Here is a 22,864-nt window from a genome sequence, read left to right as displayed (position 1 = left end):
CTCTATGCCCCTATTAATAAAGCCTAGGATACTGTGTGCTTTATTAACAATGCTTTCAAATTGCCCTGTCACCTTCAATTACTTAGACACATGTACACCCAGGTCTGTCTGTTCCTGTAACTCCTTTAAAGTTTTACCAATTGTTTTATATTGTCTTTCCACATTCTTCCTACCAAAGTGAATCACATCACATTCCTCTGGCATTGAACTGCATCTGCCTCCTGTTTGCCCATTCCACCAATTTGTACATGTCCTTTTGAAGTTTTACACTATTCTCCTCACATTCAGTGTTGTATCATCTGCAAATTTTGAAATTGTGGCCTGTACACCAAGGTCTAGCTAATTAATATATATCAGGAAAAGCAATGGGCCCAACATTGACCCCTGGGGGAGAATATTATTACAAATTTAGTGTATGTATGCCAGCCTGAGCATTATAGGAGAGGTTCTGGAATTTAAATCCCAGCAAAGGCATTTTTCCAATTTTTCCAAAGTTAGAAATGTTATTTTCTCAGTCTGAGCATACCTTTCCTATTTAATGCATATTGCGGATCTTTTATCCAAATTATCATCTTGCATGTTATGAGTAGCGAAGGCATCAGTTCCACCAAATGAATGTGGGATAATATTGTGGAAGCAAAATTCAGTCATTGCTCCATGTTTATAGCACAAGAGGCTGGTTCCCATGTGGCATCAGATGACTAGAATGGCACATGCAGGATGCCTGCATTCGCTCAATGAAATTGAAAGTATGACAATTGTGATTTCACAGGCTTCAACAGGTTGGTGGAAAGCATAAATAGTAAAATCTGCCATCAACAAATGTGCAGGGGACACACCGCTCATTCACTCCCAAAACAAAAAGCATTAACAAGAAAGATGAAGCCTATTCTGGTGCTGTTTAAAAGGCCACTCAACAAGATGTAGCCTTTGCGGGCACAAGCAAAGTTGGTGTAAGCACTGAGTTGTGAACTGTTCCTACAGGTTGGAGGGTAGCTAATGTAACCCCGCTATGTAAAAAAAGATGTAGAGAGAAAACGGAATTATAGACCAGTCAGCCTGACGTCAGTAGTGGGGAAAATTCTAGAGTCCAATATTCAAAAGCTAAGCACTTGGAAAACAGTGGCAGAATCAGACAGAGTCAGCATGGATTTATGAAAGGGAAATGATGCTTGACAAATCTACTGGAATTTTTCAAGGATGTAACCAGTAGAGTTGATGAAAGGGAGCCAGTGGATGTGGTTTATTTGGACTTACAGAAGGCTTTTGACAAAGTCCCACATAAGAGATTAGCGTTTAAAATTAAAACGCATGGGATTGGGGGTAGTGTATTGAGATAGGTAGAAAACTGGTTGGCAGACAGGAAACAAAGAATAGGAATAAACGGGTCTTTTTCCGGATGGCAGGCAGTGACTTGTGGGGTACTGCAGGGATCGGTGCTGGGACCCCAGCTATTCACAGTATATATTCATGCTTTAGATGAGGGAGCTAAATGTAATATCTGCAGACTTGCAGATGACACAAAGCTGGGTGGGAGGGTGAACTGTGAGGAGGATGCAGAGATGCTTCATTGTGATTTGGACAAGCTGAGTGAGTGGGCAAATGCATGGAAGATGTAGTATAATGTGGATAAATGTGAGGTTATCCACTTTGGCAGCAAAAACGGGAAAGCAGATTATTATTTGAATGGCTATAAATTTAGAGAGGGGAATGTGCAACGAGACCTAGGTGTCCTCGTACACCAGTTGCTGAAGGTAAGCATGCAGGCGCAGCAGGCGGTAATGAAGGCAAATGATATGTTGGCTTTCATAGTCAGAGGATTCGGGTATAGGAAGAGGGATGTCTTGCTGCAATTATGTAGGGCCTTGGTGCGACCACACCTGGAGTATTGTGTGCAGTTTTAGTCTCCTTATCTGAGGAAGGATGTTCTTGCTCTAGAGGGAGCGCAGCAAAGGTTTACCAGACTGATTCCTGGGATGGCGGGACTGACATGAGGAGAGATTGAGTTGGTTAGGATTATATTTGCTGGAGTTCAGAAGAATGAGGGGGTATCTCATAGAAACCTATAAAATTCTAACAGGACTAGACAGGGTAGATACAAGAAGGATGTTTCCGATGGTGGGGGAGTCCAGAACCAGGGGTCACAGTCTGAGGATATGGGGTAGACCATTTAGGACTGAGATGAGGAGAAATTTCTTCACCCAGAGAGTGGTGAGCCTGTGGAATTCACTACCACAGAAAGTAGTTGAGGCCAAAACATTGTATGTTTTCAAGAAGGAGTTAGATATAGCTCTTGGGGCAAAAGGGATCAAAGGATGTGGGCAAAAGGCGGACACAGGCTATTGAATTGGATGAGCAGCCACGATCATAATGATTGGCGGTGCAGGCTCAAAGGGCTGAATGGCCTACTTCTCCTAGTTCCTATGCTTCTGTGTTGCTGGAGGAGTATGAAAGTTTCTGCTGACCACAAGCTGATAGAATGACATTTCTTTGCATATGTAAGGAGGCAGTAGATGCAGTGCCATTTGCTGTGTAACATGAGCAGGACAGAAGAGGGGGCATAGGGGAGAAAGAAGGCTCTCTTTAGAAGGTCCCACACAAGAGTCTTTGGGAGCATAAGTCCTTCATTGGGATGAGGCAGAAACAGTGCTCAGGAGTCATTGCTTTACTAAGGAGGTAGTGATGGGTGTGGCAAGATTACAGAGGTGCTCTACAGGAGGCGAGGGGACTTCATCCTCTTCTTAAGGGCGGAAGACCGGGATGAGGAAATACAACAGTCCTCTAGGGTGACAGGCTTCCTGATGTTGAAGGGTGCTCTCAATTGGACACGTGGCTCTGCATGCCTTCCACCTCAATGGGAAGCAATACCATAACCACAAGAGCTCCCATTCAGTAAATATGCAGTTGGTATGTGACCAAATCTGAAAATTCTTATTGGTGAATGCCTGCTATCCTGGAACCACCCACAATGCTTTCATTCTTCAACTGTCTGCACTACCAATGTCTTCAGGCCTCCAAGTCAGACAACAGAATGACTTCTTGGAGACAAAAGCTAGCCTCTCCACGCATTTCTCATGACCCTCTTCCACCATCCTGCCATGCGACATCAGTGGGCTTTCAATGGAGCCATGGATCCACATGTAACACCGTGAAGCAAGCCATCAGTCTGCAGAGAATTTGCTGCCTTGATCACTTGAGGGAGACCTCGGCGATTAAATACCTGAAAGGGTCTCTGTGATATTGTGCTCCTCCAGTATTCTCCATAGCCCCACTATTTTGAGGGCTCAGCCAATACCTCCTGGGATGTGGAGGCCACATCAGAAGGAGGAGGAAGAGAGGAGACCATGCGCACCTGGCAGGAGAGGGACCACAGTGTGATGCTTCACTTAAGTTGAATGGAACTTTCCCACCCTCAACTTGAGCCCATCATCCCCTTACAATAGTCCCATTTTAAACTCCTCTTGACAAAGTTCCCCTGGCCTATATCATTCAATAAAGGCCAACAGCAGTAACCTTCTCTCAACTTTTATTGGCAATAAATCAGCACCACAAAAAGACCCAGTAATGACCACTCTTGCCCATTCCTTTTGTGCCTGCCTTGCAGTTGCTGTTGCCTGTCCTCGGGATTGTACACAGAGCTACCCCAGTAGCTACAGCTTATGGCTGGTGGAAGACTCCTAACTTTGAGGTCATGAGATCCTTAGCTACTGCCATCTAGTCTATTCCTGCACAGGCAGCTGTCATCATGGATAAGGATCTTGGTGCTCGACGGGACATGCAGGGTCTCACATGAGACTATCAGTCTATGCTCCAGGAAATGATGAGGCATGCTGAGGTGCCACCACTCTTGAGTGGCATTGGCTTCATGGAGCACAACCCTGCTGTCCTCTCTCAGGATAACAGCATTCATGCTCCCACCATTGTCACTTCACCGGTGTACTTGTTGGTGCCCTTCAGCCTGCCAGCCCAGACTGCTGCCACCTATGCCAAGGTGGTGCAGTCCAAAGTCAGGCCCTCAAGGCCCAGAGCTGTTCAAGGGTCATCTACAATCTTCATAAGTGTCTGAACTTCCACTGCAGCAGTGATACATTGGCAGGACCCTGCTTATGCTGCAATAGAAGCAGAGACAACGGCCAGCAGACGCTTCATCTTGGATTGGTGGGGCAGTGCTGCAATGGAGATGCCCATCACTTTCACAGTGGTACAACTGGGCTTCAAACTTTGGTGAAGTTGTCCTGTGCCATGGTAGAATCGGATTCCTTCCTGTTCCTAGACAGCGATGAAGGCTTTCTGGCAGGCCTGCCAATGTACCAAGCATAGTGGTGTGCATGTTCAACCCATCAAGGTCCTCATCTGAGCCCCCTGCAAGCGGAACTGTTGTGTTACCTCTCCCTCTAGGGTGTTTGTACATGAACTGAGCTCTCCCCTATCCTAGCTGCAGTCCACTTGATTCTGGTAACGCATCACACGTCGATTCCGACTCGAAAGCATGCGCGTGCCAGTATCTGAGCTGGTGGCTGAGAGGTTAGGTCAAGTTCCAAGCTATCTTCCTCCTCTTGTGCCTTGACTTGCTTTTGGAGGGGCTGAGCAGCCGGCAGTTCCTGACAATCAAAACACAAAAGCATAAGGAGGGGAGGGATAAGGGAAAGGGTGTGGGGAGGAAATCAGGAGGCTCATGATCACTCCATCTGCATTTTCATTTCATGGCATCTTTCAAGAAGAGGGTTACAATTTAATGGGGAAGGTGCATAAGGCCGCAACTTAACATCATCCAGGATGGCCACTGCTGCACCAGCTCCATGACACCCCTGCCTGTTATTTAATGGACCATTTCCTCCTGCATACTGAGGGGATGTACATAAGCCGGTCCTCCACCAGACTTCTGATTTTACCTCCTGTTGTGTGCCACCGAGCAGAATATCAGTGACTGAGTCGGTGTTTGGGTGATGTCTGCCATAGCTGAATAGCAAGAGGTATGTGCAGGCAGAGGGGGTTTGTGTGTAGTTTACATGCTTCAAAGATGTGTGTGGGTGAGGCATAGTGTCCAGGTGTTAGGATGGAGTTCTGAGTGTCAGGGTGTGATGACGGGGTGGTGCATTGAGCAGAGTGTGATGTGTTTGCAAGGTGTGATGTGCTGATTCGCCAGTCTTGATCGTTCGAGTGAGGCCATTAAACTTCTTTCCGCCTGCCAGATCCGTGATGCTACATTCTGGGTATTGACTGTCCTTACTATATGCTTCCACTCCCATTTCAGGGTTGCTCTGGTGGCCGTCTTGCCCCTTGCTGGAAACATGGCCTTCCTTTTGGCTTTGAACTCCCTGCAGGGTGTGTCACTGAATCTGGAAGCCCTCCCCTTGCTGTGATATTGCTTCACTGTGATTGGTGGAAAGGGAGGAGATGGGAGGATTGCCCCACTTCTCCACAGGTCACAACAATAGTTTAAATGTTTAATTCACCCGCAAAACTGGACAATTATTTGCCTTTGATACTAATATTCCTAGCACAAAAAGACTCTAACCAGGCTTCTTTCAGTAAACATAAAAAAAGTTTTATTATAAAACAAACTACTTTTAAAAATAGTTAATAAACTGGTTAACATACAAGTTGTAGTTTGGAAGTGTAATGGTTTTCTCCTTTTTTAAAAAAACAGATATTTGAACCCCCATATACTCACTCTCAAAACAGGACAAACAAACATAGTCCCCTGGAGTATGGAGAATTTTTTTTTTAAATGGATAAAATTTGACAAGATCTCGACACTTGATCAAACAGAATTCTGGTCACAAATCTGGAAGTTCTTTCAGATGGACTTGTTGGTGAAACTGTCCTTGATGACTCTTTCTTATCACAATTTTGCAAACTCTCAAAAATACAGATGAGTTATCCTGGTGAGGTGTTTCTGAGGAAAGTTTAACACAAAGGTGGAGCAGAGAGAAGGAAGGAGAGAGTCTTTTTCTTTACAGCCTGCTTCTAAGGCAGACCTGCATACACACACACACAAACACACACACACACACACACACACACACACACACACACACAGACTGAGAGTCTTAAAAAAGACTAAGATGCTCAGACAATACTCTCAGGCCAGGTTTTTAACCAATCAGCAAGAGTCTTTAGCCTGGCAACAGCAGTTCTTTGTTAACTTAGATATACAAAGTGTTAACTTTTATATACAACATTCTCTTTCCTCTCCAGGTGTTCCCTGCTGGACACTTATCATGACCCGTGGTTTCTAGAAGAATGGCATGTTCACAGCCCAAATTAATATTGCAAACTTTAAAAAATAACTCAGGAGGAAGAATGTCCAAAATTCAATGTCCTTCAAATTTTCCCTTCAGTGGCCAAAAACAAGTATGCAACTGCATGCAATACATTGCTACAACATCCCTTTAATTGGGACTGTGTCTTTTAATAGTAGAGGCTGGCTAGAACACATACTTCCTATTGAATGCTACTGAATTATGCAGAAGACAGTTGCACAGAAATGCGCACCAGAGCTGTGCCAGGGATAAAAACAAAAAACTGTGGATGCTGGAAATCCAAAACAAAAATAGAAATACCTGGAAAAACTCAGCAGGTCTGGCTGTATCAGTGGAGAACAAAGTTCACGTTTCGAGTCCTCATGACTCTTCAACAGAACTACGTAGAAATAGAAAAGGGGTGAAATATAAGCTGGTTTAAGGGGGTGGGGGGGGGGTGGTGAAGGAAAGGGGTGTTGTTGGGACAAGCAAGCAGTGATAGGAGGAGATAACCAAAAGATGTCACAGACAAAAGAACAAAGAGGTGTTGAAGGTGGTGATATTATCTAAAGCAATGTGCTAATTAAGATTGAAGAGCAGGACAAGCAAGATAGCTCTAGTGGGGGTGGAGTGAAATAAACCATGGGTGGAATACATTTAAAACTAATGGAAATAAGTGGGAAAAGAAAACTATACAAATTATTGGAAAAAACAAAAGGGAGGGAGAAGAAATGGAAAGGGGATGGGGATGGAGGAGGGAGTTCAAGATCTAAAGTTGTTGAACTCAATATTCAGTCTGGAAGGCTGTAAAGTGCCTGGTCGAAGATGAGGTGCTGTTCCTCCAGTTTGTGTTGAGCTTCACTGGAAAAATGCAGCAAGCAAAGGACGGACATGTGGGCAAGAGAGCAGGGTGGAGTGTTAAAATGGCAAGCGACAGGGAGGTCTGGGTCATTCTTGCAGACAGACCGGAGGTGTTCTGCAAAGCGGTTGCCCAGTCTGCGTTTGGTCTCTCCAATGTAGAGTTATGCCTGTCTCTTTTATGGGATATGTGGAACATTCCTTGTTCCAGTCCTACTCCAGCCCCCTCCCACAACTCTTTCTCCGGTACATTGATGATTACTTCGGTGCTGCTTCATGCTCTCATCGGGACCTGGAAAAATTTATTAATTTTGCTTCCAATCTCCACCCCTCCATCATATTCACATGGTCCATCTCTGACACTTCCCTTCCCTTCCTTGACCTCTGTCTCAATTTCTGGTGATAGACTGTCCACCAATATCCATTACAAGCCTACCGACTCCCACAGCTACCTCGACTACAGCTGCTCACACCCCGCTTCCTGTAAGGACTCCATCCCATTCTCTCAGTTCCTTTGCCTCCGTCGCATCTGCTCTGATGATGCTACCTTCAAAAACAGTTCCTCTGACATGTCCTCCTTTCTTAACCGAGGTTTTCCACCCACGGTAGTTGACAGGGCCCTCAACCGTGTCCTGCCCATTTCCCGTGCATCTGCCTTCACGCCTTCTTCTCCCTCCCAGAAACATGATAGGGTCCCCCTTGTCCTCACTTATCACCCCACCAGCCTCCGCATTCAAAGGATCATCTTCTGCCATTTCCGCCAACTCCAGCATGATGCCACCACCAAACACATCTTCCCTTCACCCTCCCTGGCAGCATTCCGTAGGAATCGTTCTCTCGGTGACACCCTGGTCCACTCCTCCATCACCCCCTACTCCTCAACCCCCACCTATGGCACCTCCCCATGCAAACGCAAAGTATGCAACACCTGCCCCTTCACTTCCTCTCTCCTCACCGTCCAAGGGCCCAAACACTCCTTTCAAGCAAAGCAGCATTTCACTTGCATTTCCTCCAACTTAGTCTACTGCATTCATTGCTCCCAATGCAGTTTCCTCTACATTGGAGAGACCAAAAGCAGACTGGGCGACCGCTTTGCAGAACACCTTCGGTCTGTCCACAAGAATGACCCAGACCTCCCTGTTGCTTGCCATTTTAACACTCCACCCTGCTCTCTTGCCCACATGTCCGTCCTTTGCTTGCTGCATTGTTCCAGTGAAGCTCAACACAAACTGGAGGAACACGTCATCTTCGACCAGGCACTTTACAGCCTTCCAGACTGAATATTGAGTTCAACAAATTTAGATCTTGAACTCCCTCCTCCATCCCCATCCCCTTTCCGTTTCTTCTCTCTCCCTTTTGTTTTTTCCAATAATTTGTATAGTTTTCTTTTCCCACTTATTTCCATTAGTTTTAAATGTATTCCACCCATGGTTTATTTCACTCCACCCCCACTAGAGCTACCTTGCTTGTCCTGCTCTTCAATCTTAATTAGCACATTGCTTTAGATAATATCACCACCTTCAACACCTCTTTGTTCTTTTGTCTGTGACATCTTTTGGTTATCTCCTCCTATCACTACTTGCTTGTCCCAACAACACCCCTTTCCTTAAACCAGCTTATATTTCACCCCTTTCCTATTTCTACTTAGTTCTGTTGAAGGGTCATGAGGACTCGAAACATCAACTTTGTTCTCTGCCGATGCTGCCAAACCTGCTGAGTTTTTCCAGGTATTTATGTTTTTGTTTTGAGCTGTGCCAGCGTTGTGCCTTTCCATGCTATAATCATGGAAATGAAGTGAGTAGACCAATTTTGTGCCTTAATCACCCCATTTTCAAAAGGTGTGGGCATACTGCAAACTGCTGCCCCATGTCTGAAAGTCAGGGTAGTTGAATTTTGTGACAATAGTGTATTATTATAAGACCGTTTTTAAAGAAAAGCTCCCAGCTTAAATTGACATTAAACTGCTTGAGCTTTGTTCTCATTGGTAATGTCATATCAGCCTCTGTAATACAGAATGTGGTGCTTTGTGTGATTGCAATCAGCTCCACTTGGATCAGACATGGATATTAGGAACTGTTGGTTACACTGTGCACATTGTTCAACCCAAATCAAATAATGGCGTTCAATAGGGAAAGAATTGCTTAAAACAAATGCTAATGCTGCTTTAATTGGATGATAATTAACAATCACCATTGTAGCACTGTGACCTGATCAGTTGTAATGTGACTATGCACCACACTACGATTGCAGCCAATCCTCACAGAAGATTATAGCTGTGCCAGCATGCAAATATACAGAACTTGATACATGTACATGCATTGGTACCAATTTGGAGAACTGGAAATCCACAGGTATACCTTGGGGTATAACAATTGTCATTTATACTAAGGCTTATAACCTATCACTACTTATCCCAGAAAATTAGTTGAGTGAATGAGTTTGTTATTAGGGGCATCTACTATCTGTAGAAATATTAATTTCATAAAATCATACAGCACAGAAGAAAGCCAATTGGCCCAAACTGCCTGGGCCTGACCTTTGAAAGAGCCATATAATTAGTTCCACTCCCCTGCTCTTTCTCCACTGCCCTGCAAATTTTTTAATTCCCTTTTGGAAGTTAGAATTGAAGCTGATTCCACCACCCCTTTCAGGCAGTGCACTCTGGATCCTTTTGCCAATGATCTTAAATCTATGGCCTCTGGTTACTGATCTTCCTGCCAGTAAAAGCAATTTCTTCTTATTTACTCTATCAAATCCCCCATAATTTTGAATGTTTCTTGTTAAATCTCACTTTAAACTTCTCTGCAAGAAGTCTCATCATATAACTTAAGTCCCTCACCCTTGGTGTTATTCTGGTAAATATCATCTTGTTCCATTTTTTTTCTTTTTTGTTGGAGTGATAATCATGAGAATCTGGCTCTTGAGATTCATGCATGGTTTAAAAAGTGTTGTTGACTTTGTAATGGTTTGATACAACCGTGTGGCTTGCTAGGCCATTTCAGAGGACATTTAAAGGGAAATACTATTTTCGTGTATTGCAATATAATGCAACTAGTTAGAGGGGGCATGAAACATCACAGTACATCACATGCACCATGACTACTTACAACTTGCCTGTTTTGTATCAAAATAATTTTTGTATCAAATTGTTTTTTCATGTTGAATTTTGGATGTGAAAATAAATGGACCAATATTATGCTTTACACAGAAATTTTTTATAGAAATTATATTAATTCTTACTCCTGATCTCTTCAAGGTGGCCATGAGGATCTTGAATAGTGGACGATTTAGCATGGGGAGTGCATCTGCAGGAATGATCAAAAAGCTTATTGGTGAGATTATAAAAAATGAATCTTCCCAGTGGACCAACTAAAAACTGAATAAACATCAGTTTGATCCAGTATATAGCACTCTCATTTCCAAGTCCTACTGCAGAATTTGAATATGATTATTTTTTAATTTAACAATGACAAGACCGCATACATTGCCCTTCCCTAGTTGGCCTGAAAATTTAGTGCATACAAGCATATGAATTAGGAGCCTCCTTGTGCCCTCTTCATATCTTACTATTATACCTATCTTTGTGTCATCAGCAAATTTAGCTTTGGTCCCTTCATCCAAGTCATTTATATAAATTGTAAAAAAAATTTGAAGTCCTAGCCTGATCCCTGTGGCACACATCTCATTACATCTTGCCAACCTGAAAAAGACCCATTTATGGCTATCCTCTGTTTCCTGTTGGCTAGCCAATCTTCTATCCATGCCAATATGTTACCCCCTACACCATGAGCTTTTATTTTTCACAATGACCTTTGATGTGGCATCTTATCAGATACCTTCTGGAAACCTAAATACAGTACATCACCAGTTTCCCTTTATCCACAACACATGTTATTTCTTCAAAGAACTCCAATAAATTGGTTAAATATAATTCCCCTTTCACAAAACCATGTTGACTCTACCTGATTACCTTGAATTTTTTCAAGTGCCCTGCTATAATGCCTTTATTCATATCTTCTAACATTTGCCCTGTGACAGTTATTAAGCTAACTGGCCTGTAGTTTCCTGCTTTCTGTCTTCCTTCCTTTTTGAATAAAGGAATTAAATTCACTATTTTCCAATCTAACGGAACCTTCCCTGAATATAGGGAATTTTGGAAAATTAAAACCAACGCATCAACTATCTCAAAACAAAAACAAAAACAGAAATAAATATACCTGGAAAAACTCAGCAGGTCTGACAGCATCTGCGGAGAGGAACAGTTAACATTTCGAGTCTGTATGACTCATCAACAGAACTAAGGAAAAATAGAAGAGAGGTGAAATATAAGCTGGTTTAAGGGCGGGGTGGGACAGGTAGAGGACCAGTGATAGGTGGAGATTGCCAAAAGATGTCATAGACAAAAGGACAAAGAGGTGTTGACGGTGGTGATATTAGCTAAGAAATGTGCTAATAGGTGACATTAAGGGTAAAAAGCAGGGCGAGCAAGGTACAGATAGCACTAGAGGGGGTGGGGTGGGATGGGGGGATGGGATCATAGTAGGCTAAAAGGTAGAGATAAAACAATGCATCAACTATCTCACTAGCCACTTCTCTTAAGACCCTAGGATGACGTTCATCATGACCTAGGCACTTGTCAGCCCGTAGCTCCAACAATTTGTTCAGTACCACTTCCCTGGTGATAATTTTTCCGACTTCCTTCCTCCCTTCCATTTCCTGATTTATAGATATTTCTGGGATGTTACTTGTATCCTCCATGTAGACTGATGCAAAATGCCAGTTCATCTACCATCTCCCTATTTTCTATTATTAATTCCCTAGATTCACTTTCCGTTGGGTCAATGCTCACTTCGTTAACTCTTTTTTTAAATATCTAGAGAAACTCTTACAGTCCGTCTTCATATTCCTAGCTAACTTTCTCTCGTATTCTAATTTTTCCTTCCAGATCAATCTTTTGGTCATTCTTTGCTGTTTTTTCTGTCCAATCTTCTGACCTGCCACCCATCTTTGCCCAATTATATGCTTTAAGTGTGATACTACCTTTAATTTTTTTAGTTAAGTTTAGGATGATGGGTCCTCCCCCTGGAATTTTCCTTTCTCGTTGGAATATATCTATTCTGTGTATTCTGAGATATCTCCTGAAATGTCTGCCACCGCATCTCTATTTACCTATTCCTTATCCTAATTTGCCAGTCCACGTTAGCTAGCTATGCTTTCAAGCCCTCATAATTGCCCTTATTTAAGATTAAATTGCTACCCTTGGACCCACTCTTCTCTCCCTCAAACTGAATATAAAGTTCAATCATATGATCGCTGCTACCTAGGGGCATCTTCACTATGAGGTCATTAATTAATCATACCTCGTTGCACAATACCAGGTCTAGTATAGCCTGCTCTCTGATTGGCGCCAGAATGCGCTGTTCAAAAAAACTACCCCAAAAATATTCTATGAATTCCTCACCTATGCCCATCTGATTTTCCCAGTTTGTATGCAGATTAAAATCTCTCATGATTATTGCTGTAACTTTTGACAAGCTCCCATTATTTCTTCCTTTATACCCTGTCCTACCGTATGGTTGCTGTTGTGGGGTCAGTACACCACTCCCACAAGTGACTTCTTGTCTTTATCATTTCTCATCTCTACCCAAACCGTTTCTACATCCTTGTTTCCTGAACTTAGGTCATCCCTGTCTAATATGCTAATAAAATCATTAATTAACAGAGCCACCCCTACACCTTTTCCCAGCTTCCTGTGCTTCCTAAATATCATACCTTTCAATATTCAGGTCCCAATCTATGTCATACTGCAGCCATGCCTCTGTAATGGCTATCAGATCAGAAGACAGCTCACCACCACCTTCTCAAGGGCATCTGGGGATGGGCAATAAATGCTGCCTCAGCCTACGAAACCCATGTCCTGTGAATGAATTTTTTAAAAATGTATTTATTTCTCTTTGCGCTACCAGTTCATCTGTTTTGTTTCAAATGCTATGTGCATTAAATACAGAGCCTTTTGTTTTGTCCTTTTTATTATATTTCTAACCTCTTGCCTTATCTGCTGATTTACTCTTAGATTTGTACTTCTTGTACTCTATCCCTTCCTGTCATGGTTTGTTTATCATTCCCCACATTCATACCTTTCTCTCTTGTCTTTTCTCTACTCTTTGATTTACCACATCTTTTCGGATTTGATCCCTTGTCCCCACTGTTTAGTTTAAAACCCTCTCTATTTCCTGAGTTATGTGGCTCGCTAGAACACTGGTCCCAGCATGGTTCAGGTGTAGACCATCCCAGCGATACAGCCCTCACTTTCCCCAGCACTGGTGCCAGTGCTCCACGAACCAGAACTCACTTCTCCCACACCAGTCTTTCTGCCAATTTGCATGTTATCTATGTAATAATCCAGAGATTATTATCTTTGAAGTTCTGCTTTATAATTTAGTGCCTAGTTCCTCATGCTCTCAATGCAGAACCTCTTTCTTAGTTCTAGCTATGTCATTGGTACCTACTTGGACCACGACAACTGGATAATTCCCCCTCCCACTAAAAGTTCCTGTCCACCCCTAAGCAAATGTCCTGAACCCTGGCACTAGGAAGGCAATACAGTTGCATGGACCCTCGCTCTTTGCTGCAGAGAACAGTGTCAAATGGTGGGCTGTTCTTTCTGATGTTCAAGGCATTAAGAGGCAATCATGTAATTTAACCTGGAATCAGGTTCTCTTTCCTGAAGAATGTTACTGAACTAGTTCTATTTGTTGAACTAGTAGTTTGTCTGATGACCTGGTAGTTTTACTGATCATTTTATTCCTTGCTGCCAGCCCACAATTCATAATTTGCCTTGGTAGAAATTGAACTTGCAGCCTCCAGATTGCTAGTTTCACACTGTAAACAGAAGAATATCTACTCTATCATAAAACTAGACAACTCTTCAGAACTAAAACTGGATGAAACCAAGATCCCTATTGTTAGTCCTGGAGGATGTTGAGGATCCCTTGGTGCTAGTCAAAGAAGAGTAGGGAGTTTTTGAAGTTTCCTCGTCTGCATGGCTCCCAAAAATAGATTAACTGGTCAATCATCTCATTGAAGTTAGTGGGATCATGCTGTACTACTGTATGTGTGTGCATAATAGCCACCACTCTTCATAATTTAATTGTGAACACTGCTACATATCTGAGAGCCAGGATAAGGTGCGATAAAAATTCAAATCTTCATTTTGCGTTTTGTCTTTTTGTAGAGATGACAGCAGAGTATGCTTGTACCCGGAAACAATTTGACAGGAAGCTGAGTGATTTTGGACTGATTCAGGTACATCTTGTTTGTAACTATTTTTGCAAAACATTGCTCCAATGACTAGCTGCTTAACAAGCCAAACTTTGACATAATGAAATGGCCTTTAAAACCAGTACAAAGAATAGAGATAATGAAATCTATCCTTTGCAACCATGACTTCTTGATTTTGCATAAAGTTATTCTTTCATTGTTTACTATTTAATAAAAGCTTGGCTGTGTAGATGTACATTGATGCATGTTTCCTGCACGCACTTAGTGACGATATGCAGCTTCTTCCTTCATTTCTCACTCTGTAAATTCGCAGATGTGAAAATTGATAATTTACCACTGCTGACTGAGCTGGTGGAGCCATGAAGGACATATCTGTTAGACTGGGCCTGCAGCAGGTGGTGAGAGAACAAAGAGAGAAAAAACTGCCTAACTTCATCCTCACCGATCCATCTGTTGCTGATGCATCTGCACATTACAATATTGCTAGTAGTAAACACCGCACAGTTCTTGTGGAGACCAAGTCCCATTTCATACTGAGTACATGCTACATTGTGTTGTATGACACTAACATTGTACTAAATGGGATATATTTAGATAAGATCTGCAACTTAAAACCGAGCATCAGTGGCATGTTATGGACCATCAGCAGAATTGTATTCAACCATAATCTGTAACCTTATGACTCGACAAATCCCTCACTGTACCAATACCAAATATTTGGTTAATTGAAAAATGTAGGAGAGCATGCCAGGAGCAGCACCAGAGATGCTTAAGGATGAGGTACTAACCTGGTGAAGTTACAACATAGGACTACATACATGCTTGACAGCAGAAACAGTAAGCTGTGGAGCTAAGTGATGTCACAACCAAGGGATCAGAGCAAAGCTCTGCAATGCTGCCACATCCAGTAAGTGATGGTAGATAATTAAACAACTAACAGGACAAGAAGGCTACACAAACATTTTCATCCTCCGAGATGGTGGAACCCAGCATGTCAGTGCAAAAGAGAGACTGATTTGCAGCCATCTTCAGCAGAAGTGCCAAGTGGCTGATCTGTCTCTGCCTTCTCCCGAGGTGCCCAGTATCACAAATGCCAGTCTTAGTCAGTTCAATCACTGTCAAGAAATGGCTCAGTGCATTGGATGCAGCAAAAGCTGTGGACCCTGACAACATCCTGTAGTAATGAAGGCTTGTGCCCCAGAACAATGCCTAACACTGACACCTACTCGACAATGCTGAAAATTGTCCAGGCATGTTCTGTCCACAGAATTAAAGACACGTTCAATCTGGCCAATTACTGCCCCATCAGTCTGCTCTCAATCATCAGGAAAGTGACGGAAAGTGTTGTCAACAATGCTATCAAGGAGTACTTACTCAGCAACAAACTACTCACTAATGCTCAGTTTGGGTCAGTCAGCTCCAGACTCATTTTTGAACTAATTTCTGAATCCATGATTTATAATTAATATGTGTTTTGCCAATGAGGAGCAACAGGAGCAGTGTTTTGGTGGACCTGAAGATGATATTTCAGTTAGTTTACTAGTCAGTTTTCATGTACCTTACAGTTGAGATTTTTTTTTAGGAGAAATTTACACTGATGGCGATGCAAGCGTATGTAATGGAGAGCATGGCTTATTTGACTGCAGGAATGATGGACCGGCCAGGAGAGCCAGATTGCTCTGTTGAAGCAGCCATGGTGAAGGTAGTGAGCTGAAATTTAAATTATTTTTATAAAACTAGTTTAGATGATTTTATTTGTGGCTTGTGACATTTGAGCAGGTGGAGGAACCGTGTTAAATAAAAACACATCTCATTTTACTTGAGAGTAATTAAACTTAGCACGTCAATATTCAAAAACAATGTGTAGACTTGTAAAATGTCAACTGTATGTAATGTTGAAAAGTGAACTATATAACATTATTCAATAACTGGATTTAATTAAAATGGTCTTTGCCAGGCCCCAAGCAAATGTTAGGAGTTATTGTTTTCTTACCATTTTCCTGTCGGCAGCTGGCCAAAGGTCATGACATTTTTCTGATATTGATAATGAAATACTGAATTGCAGTGTTCCTGTTTTATCATGTTCATGTCTCAATATTTGTACCTATGTAGATGAGTCTGCATCACTTACAGTATGTGATACAGTGACTAAGAGTGTCTTGCCAACAGTACTTTTTTTGAATTAAAAAAATAAATGTCACAAAGAACTATATTTACAATTTTGTTCATTTTATTATAGTCGCAATGTCCCCAAAATGCCATTAAGTTCCAATCATCACTTTAAAAAAAATAACTTAAATTTCCTTGCTGTTCTATGTAACTAATTTCATTACAGTATTATGGACGCAGTGTGTCTAATCCTGATGATTTCTAACTGAGCTATTCTTTTGATCAGGTTTACAGTTCTGAGGGTGCCTGGGTATGCATTAGTGAAGCATTGCAGATTCTGGGAGGCCTCGGCTATATGAAAGATTATCCCTATGAACGATTCCTCAGGGACAGCAGAATACTTCTGATTTTTGAGGTAAGCCAAAAGTTCAGTTGTTTGGATACTAAATTTAATGGTAATGATAATTGTCAGTTGAGTATGTTGCAAAATGGAGAGGTAGCACTTATCTAGTCAATTATGCGTAGCAAAAAATTCTTTGCAACATGTATAAGGTAACAAGTTGTAACTCTAGTGGATTTTACCAGCAGATGCATTGATTCGAGTAGGTCCTCAGATTCAATTGGACCGGACAAAGTCGTTTTTAATATGCATTTCAGCTAATTCAGATATTAACGTCAAATAACTTTTGTTTGCTTTGTAGTGGTAATTATATTTACAGATTCAAAGAGATATTTCCAAGCAACACTCGTGACTAAATAAAAAACCTCAACTTTGCTGCCATTTTTTGATATAAAACTCTAATTGCTGCCATTTTTTGATATAAAACTCTAATTTCTCCCTTTGCAAAGATAGAGCATAATTATACTTGTTTTTGAAAAGAACTGGCAGCCTGCAGTATATGCAAATCCCAGTAGTTCAATAATATACATTTCCTGCTGAGATACATAATGCCCTCAATCGTTTATTCAACAGGCTTCTAGTCCAGTGGTAAAAACTTGGGTGTTGCAAAGCTGTACAGTTTTGACCTTGATGAAACAGTTCTGGTATCAATGCAACAAACGGGCAAAAGGCGTGTAAACACTGGGTTAAAATTTCATCTTCTATTTTCAAGTGCGTGATTTGCAATTTGCCCACGTCCAGTTTTGTTGAGGCAGACAGCGCACAAACATTATGCTGCCTCCTTATTTGCCTGATTGTAGCTTTCAGTCCAGCGAGACCCCTGCATCTAATTGGCTGAATATTCAGCAGGAGACCCAGCAGGGTATGAGGCTAGCACACATTCTAGCTAGCCTTATTTTTCTTTTTGGTTTTCATAGGATGTGGGCGTTGCTGGCTAGGGCAGCATTTATTGCCCATCCCTAATTGTCCTTGAGAAGGTGGTGGTGAACCACCTTCTTGAACCGCTGCAGTCCATGTGGTGTAGGTACACCCACAGGACCATTGTTTCTCGTGCCTAGGTCGATGCTGGGTGGTCCGTCTGGTTTCATTACTTATTATTGACTTTTCTGTAATGGTTTAAAAGAACTGAGTGACTTGATGGACTATTTCAGAAGGCATTTAAGAGTCAGCCACGTTGCTGGGGATCTGGAGCCACATGTAGGCCAGACTGGATAAGGATGGCACGTTACTTTCCCTAAAGTACATTAGTGAATTTTAAAGGGAAGCTGCACAGACTGAAAGGAGGCTGTTGCTGACTGCTGGTATTGCAATTGTCTGTAGTGAGACAAAGCAAATGATGTTCTAGGGCAGAGAAAGGGCTCACAGGTATACAATGCAATGCTTAGAGGCCTTAGTCATGGATATTGACAGGCAGAGCGGAGCCATGCTTCCAGGGGGGTGCGTGGGGGCCGTAGGCCATCAAACAGCCGGAGGCTCAGGAGGTTAACTCCTGGATGTTGGACTCGAGGCCCTGGCAGCAGTGCCACAAGTTGTTCAACGACCTCAGGCAGGTGGTCGAGGTCAGTGAATGTGTCTTCACATGACCTCTCGTACCCACAACCTTTCATGCTGCTCAGTACATCCTAAACACTCAGCATTCAGGACTCACATTCGGATACTCTGTCTCACACTTATAACCATTCCAGTGATGTCAGTCTCACAGCATCTCTTGTTGCCTAAGCATGCCTTCAGCTTTGGCAGGCACATCACTAAACAGCGTAACACAATCACTGACATTCTTCCCTCTCTGTTGTAGGGTAAGGTAGCACATAATAGAAAGAAGCAGATCAGAACTGGTGAGGGCCAGCTGCCTCTGTGCCTCTGAGCTCTATGGGGGAGATGGTGCTCTGCATTGTGGGGCTGGCTGCAACACATGTTGCAGCTGGTGTTGCTGAGAGGATTGAGATGATGGCATGTTACTGCCTTATGTACCTTCTCAGCTCCTTCTGCAATCTGGTGAGGTGCAAGTTGCATAGTGTGACTATGGACTTATTACTTTCTACTGTACATCCGCCACCCCCACCGCCCAATCTTTCCCTCAACCCAACCCTCCCCTTCTGATTTTCTACTTTCAGATACCCAAGCACTGCCAGCTGCCTAACCACAGCCTCAGGAGAAAGAGAGAGAGCAACACCACACAGCTGATGAAGAAACACAGTCACTTAATCTGACACTTGCAGCCTAGAGCTCAGATATTGGCACTGTGTGAACTTTAGAGAATAGTATAGAGTCAGGATCCGTACCTGGTGAGGACATTCAGTAGGCTGCAGAAAGACCAGGGGGGAAGGATAGCTTGTGTGCCAGCTCACTAGAGTTTGAGGTAACTGACAAGTTCTGCTACAGGGAACTCGAATGAGGACTCTAATAGAGTGGCATATAGAAGAACACTGATGAGGAACTTGACACCCAAACAGGATAAAGTAGCTCACTTAATTGGCACCCCAACCACCTACTTAAACATCCACTCCCTCCACCAGTGAAAGCAATGTGTATCATCTACAAGATGCGCTGCAGCAAATCAGCAAAACTCCTTTGACACCACCTTCCAAACCTGTGACGTCCTACCACCTAGAAGGACAAGGGCAACAGATGCATGGAAACACCATCACCTGAAAGTTCCCCACCAAGCCACACACCAGCCTGACTTGGAACTGTATGCCTGTTCTTTCACTGTCACTGGGTCTAATTCCTGAAACTCCCTTAACAGCACTATGGGTGTACCTACACCACATGGAGTGCAGAAGGTAGCTCATCGCCAACACCTCAAGGGCAATTTATTGCCCATCCAGGGATATAGGGCCTCCATCATCACCCAGGTACAGCGATAGATGGTTTACTGGGAGATGTATTTCACGTGAAAGTTTAATGTGACTGTGATCTTTACGACCAGTGGCAGTCCCACTCTTTTTTTATTCATTCACGGGATGCGGGCTTTGCTGGCTGGGCCGGCATTTATTGCCCATCCCTAGTTGCCTGGTTGTGAAGCTGCAGGTCCTGTTGAAGGAAATAGCATCCAGGGATGGGCAATAAATACTGACCTATCCAGTGTGCCCACAACCTATGAACAAATAGATTTTATTTTAATATATCTCCAGCAGATTACTCTAGGACTTCGTACTAGTTGGAGTATCAAATGCATCTCACAATTACAGTTTTTTAAAAAAAATTATTAGTAGCTTCCATTTTCCTTGGGTGAGGTACCACCCTATGAGAGTGGCAGTGGTACTGCTGAGCATGACCTGCTGTCTTTCTCAAGATGACAGCATTCATGCTTCCTGGCCCAGCATCCCTGAATGGCCACAATAACTCCGCAGAAGACCTCCAAAAACAAGCCACAGTACTTACACAAACTTTGCCACAGTAGAAGTAAGTCAAAAGCACCTCACTTGCAAGTTCAGTGGCTAACTCTTTACACAACGCTAGTGTGGTGCCCCTGGTGCATGTGTTCAGCGGGAGTGATTAGCACAAACATACACTGGAACTGTGTGGTCGAAGTTTCCACAACATGCATCAAATCAACTGGAAGGGCTTTTTGACATCACGATATGACCACTCCTGACGTGGCAGCCTGTAAGAATATAAGCAATAGGAATAGGAGTGGACCATTTGGCCCCTCGAGCCTGCTCCGCCATTCAATAAGATCATGGCTGATCATCTTGTGTTTTGATTTCCACGTTCCCATTTAAGCCTGATAACCTTAGATTCTCATTAGGCAAGGGAATCAATCTACCTCTGCCTTAGAAATATTCAGTGATGCCGCCTCCACCACCTTCGGATAGAGATTTCCAAAGTCGTATAACCCTCTGGGAGAAAAAAATTTCTCCTCATCTCTGTCCTAAAAGGACGTCCTCTAATTTTAAAACAGTGCCCCCTAGTTCTGGACTTGCCCACAAGAGGTAACATCCTTTTGACATCCACCTTGTCAAGGCCGTTCAGGATTTTGTATACTTCAATTAAATCACCCCTCTCTCTTCTAAACTCCAGTGGAAACAAGCCCAGTCTGTCCAATCTTTCCTCATAAGACAATCCACACATTCCAGGTATCAATCTAATAAACCACCTTTTGAACCGCTTCCAGTGCATTTACATCCTTTAAATAAGGAGACCAAAACTGCACACAGTATTTGAGGTGCAGTCTCACCAATGCCCTGTATAACATCCTTACTTTTATATTCAATCCCTCTCGTGCATGTGCAATTCTCAGCATAGAATATTACTGGAAATGGCCAGCAGCACGTGCCTCTCAAAGACTTTGGGGCTTCCATAGTACTGGCAACAATAGTGCTACAGAGCCATATTTTGCAGCCCTTGTACTTTTGCTAAGTCAGTGGGGATTAATATTTTAAATGCAGATTGCAAACCTCCAATTTCAAGAAGTGACTTGTTGATGAAAACGTAAATCTCTGGAATGGCCTCTGATGTACATGTTGAATCGTGACAAATTAATATTAGCATCACTCAATGTGATCAATAGTATGGCTGTAGTGTTTGGCAGCAGTATCAAATTGCTTGTATGCAGACCTATCTGGGTATGATAGATTGCGATTATACAGAATAACAAGTGTAATAGGTTGTGAAATTTGGTTGGTGTTCTGCACAAATAAAATTTTGAACAAGTCTTTATGTACTAGTTGGAGGATCAAATGTATCTCACAATTAGAATTTTAAAAAATTATTGGGTAGCTTCCATTTTTCCTTGGATTTATTGATTTTATTTATTTCATGTATTGCAGGGCACTAATGAAATTCTACGGATGTACGTGGCCTTGACTGGTTTGCAGCATGCAGGAAAAATCCTTACTGGAAAAATAAAGTATGCGCCCCTAACAATTTTTTACTTTGTTCTAAAGATCTTCCTTTTAAACCACATCCCAGAAAATACTTGTCCAGTTACTCAGAGGTAGCTGTGTAGAATTTGTCTTTTATTCCAGTGAGTCAACCATGAATGATTAAGCTTAGACTTTGATTCTAGTTTCATTGTAATCAGAGTACTGAACCCTGATCCTAGAGTTAGTAGCCTTAGTTATGCTCATTTTAAATTTGAATGTTTTATCAATTTTACCAATATTCTGCAATTAAGGAAATTGGAGTTGATTTAAGGCTGTAATTACTCTACAATTGCAGCATCGATGCACAACTAAAACTGTAGTGTTAATCCAGAGGGCCCAACCTTGCCGTGGAACAAAAGAAAGCTTAAGTTCCTGGGGATAAAATAAAACAAAAGTATATAGTGTTCAGATTGGGACAAAACTTGAGACTTTAAAAACGATGAAACTGGAAATTTTGTAGTACTATGCTATGGGATATGATCAGGGAGCAAAGGCTAAAAGTTATGTGAAATGGGTCTGAATAGGCTTGATGCAATTCTTTCAACAATCATGCAATATTTCTGTTGATAAGTCGGGAAATAAATGCTTTATCAAGTGAAAATATCAGGTAGATAAAGTAAGGAAGTGCTCTGGAGGTTGAGACATCTAAACAGGCTAAATACTTGAAACTTTCAGTCAATTATTCAGATATTAATTTTGAGACTTTCACAGATTGAGTAAATTCAGAAATCCCAATTTTTCCAAGTTCTTAAATTTCAAATAGTCATTCGGTAGTACAGAACTAGAGCTTTAAAAAAAGAGACCTTTTTTTAAGAACATAACGAAATACGAGCATAAGTAAACCATTTGACTCTTCAAACCTGCTCTGCCATTCAAAAAGATCATGGCTGATCTGTTTGTGTTTTGAATTCCACATTCCCATCTACCTCTGATAACCTTAGATTCTTGTTAGGCAAGGGAATCAATCTCCCTCTGCCTTTAAAAATATTCAATGACCCCGCCTCCACTGCCTTCTGAGGCAGAGGGTTCCAAAGTCGCACAACCCTCAGAGCGAAAAATTCTCCCCAACTCTCTCCTGAAAAGGCATCCCCTAGGTTTAAAAC

The 22,864-nt window shown here is 42.3% G+C and overlaps 1 protein-coding gene across 3 annotated transcripts in view; it reads left to right on the top strand.

Moving 5' to 3' along the window:
• The window catches only part of acad9 (acyl-CoA dehydrogenase family, member 9), an 80,063-nt gene that overhangs the window by 38,236 nt on the left and 18,963 nt on the right, over positions 1-22,864 (top strand). For all 3 annotated transcript variants that reach the window (XM_041191982.1, XM_041191981.1, XM_041191983.1), the window contains exons 9-13: positions 10,360-10,435; positions 14,338-14,408; positions 15,967-16,086; positions 16,780-16,908; positions 21,666-21,745. In XM_041191982.1, the coding sequence (XP_041047916.1) occupies positions 10,360-10,435; positions 14,338-14,408; positions 15,967-16,086; positions 16,780-16,908; positions 21,666-21,745 (476 nt within the window). The remainder of the gene's footprint in view (positions 1-10,359; positions 10,436-14,337; positions 14,409-15,966; positions 16,087-16,779; positions 16,909-21,665; positions 21,746-22,864) is intronic.

The sequence above is a fragment of the Carcharodon carcharias genome, chromosome 7 (genome assembly GCF_017639515.1).
Source record: "Carcharodon carcharias isolate sCarCar2 chromosome 7, sCarCar2.pri, whole genome shotgun sequence".
NCBI classification, from domain to species: domain Eukaryota; kingdom Metazoa; phylum Chordata; class Chondrichthyes; order Lamniformes; family Lamnidae; genus Carcharodon; species Carcharodon carcharias.
Note: the sequence above shows the minus strand (reverse complement) of the source record. Positions and strands in the feature narration are given on the sequence as shown.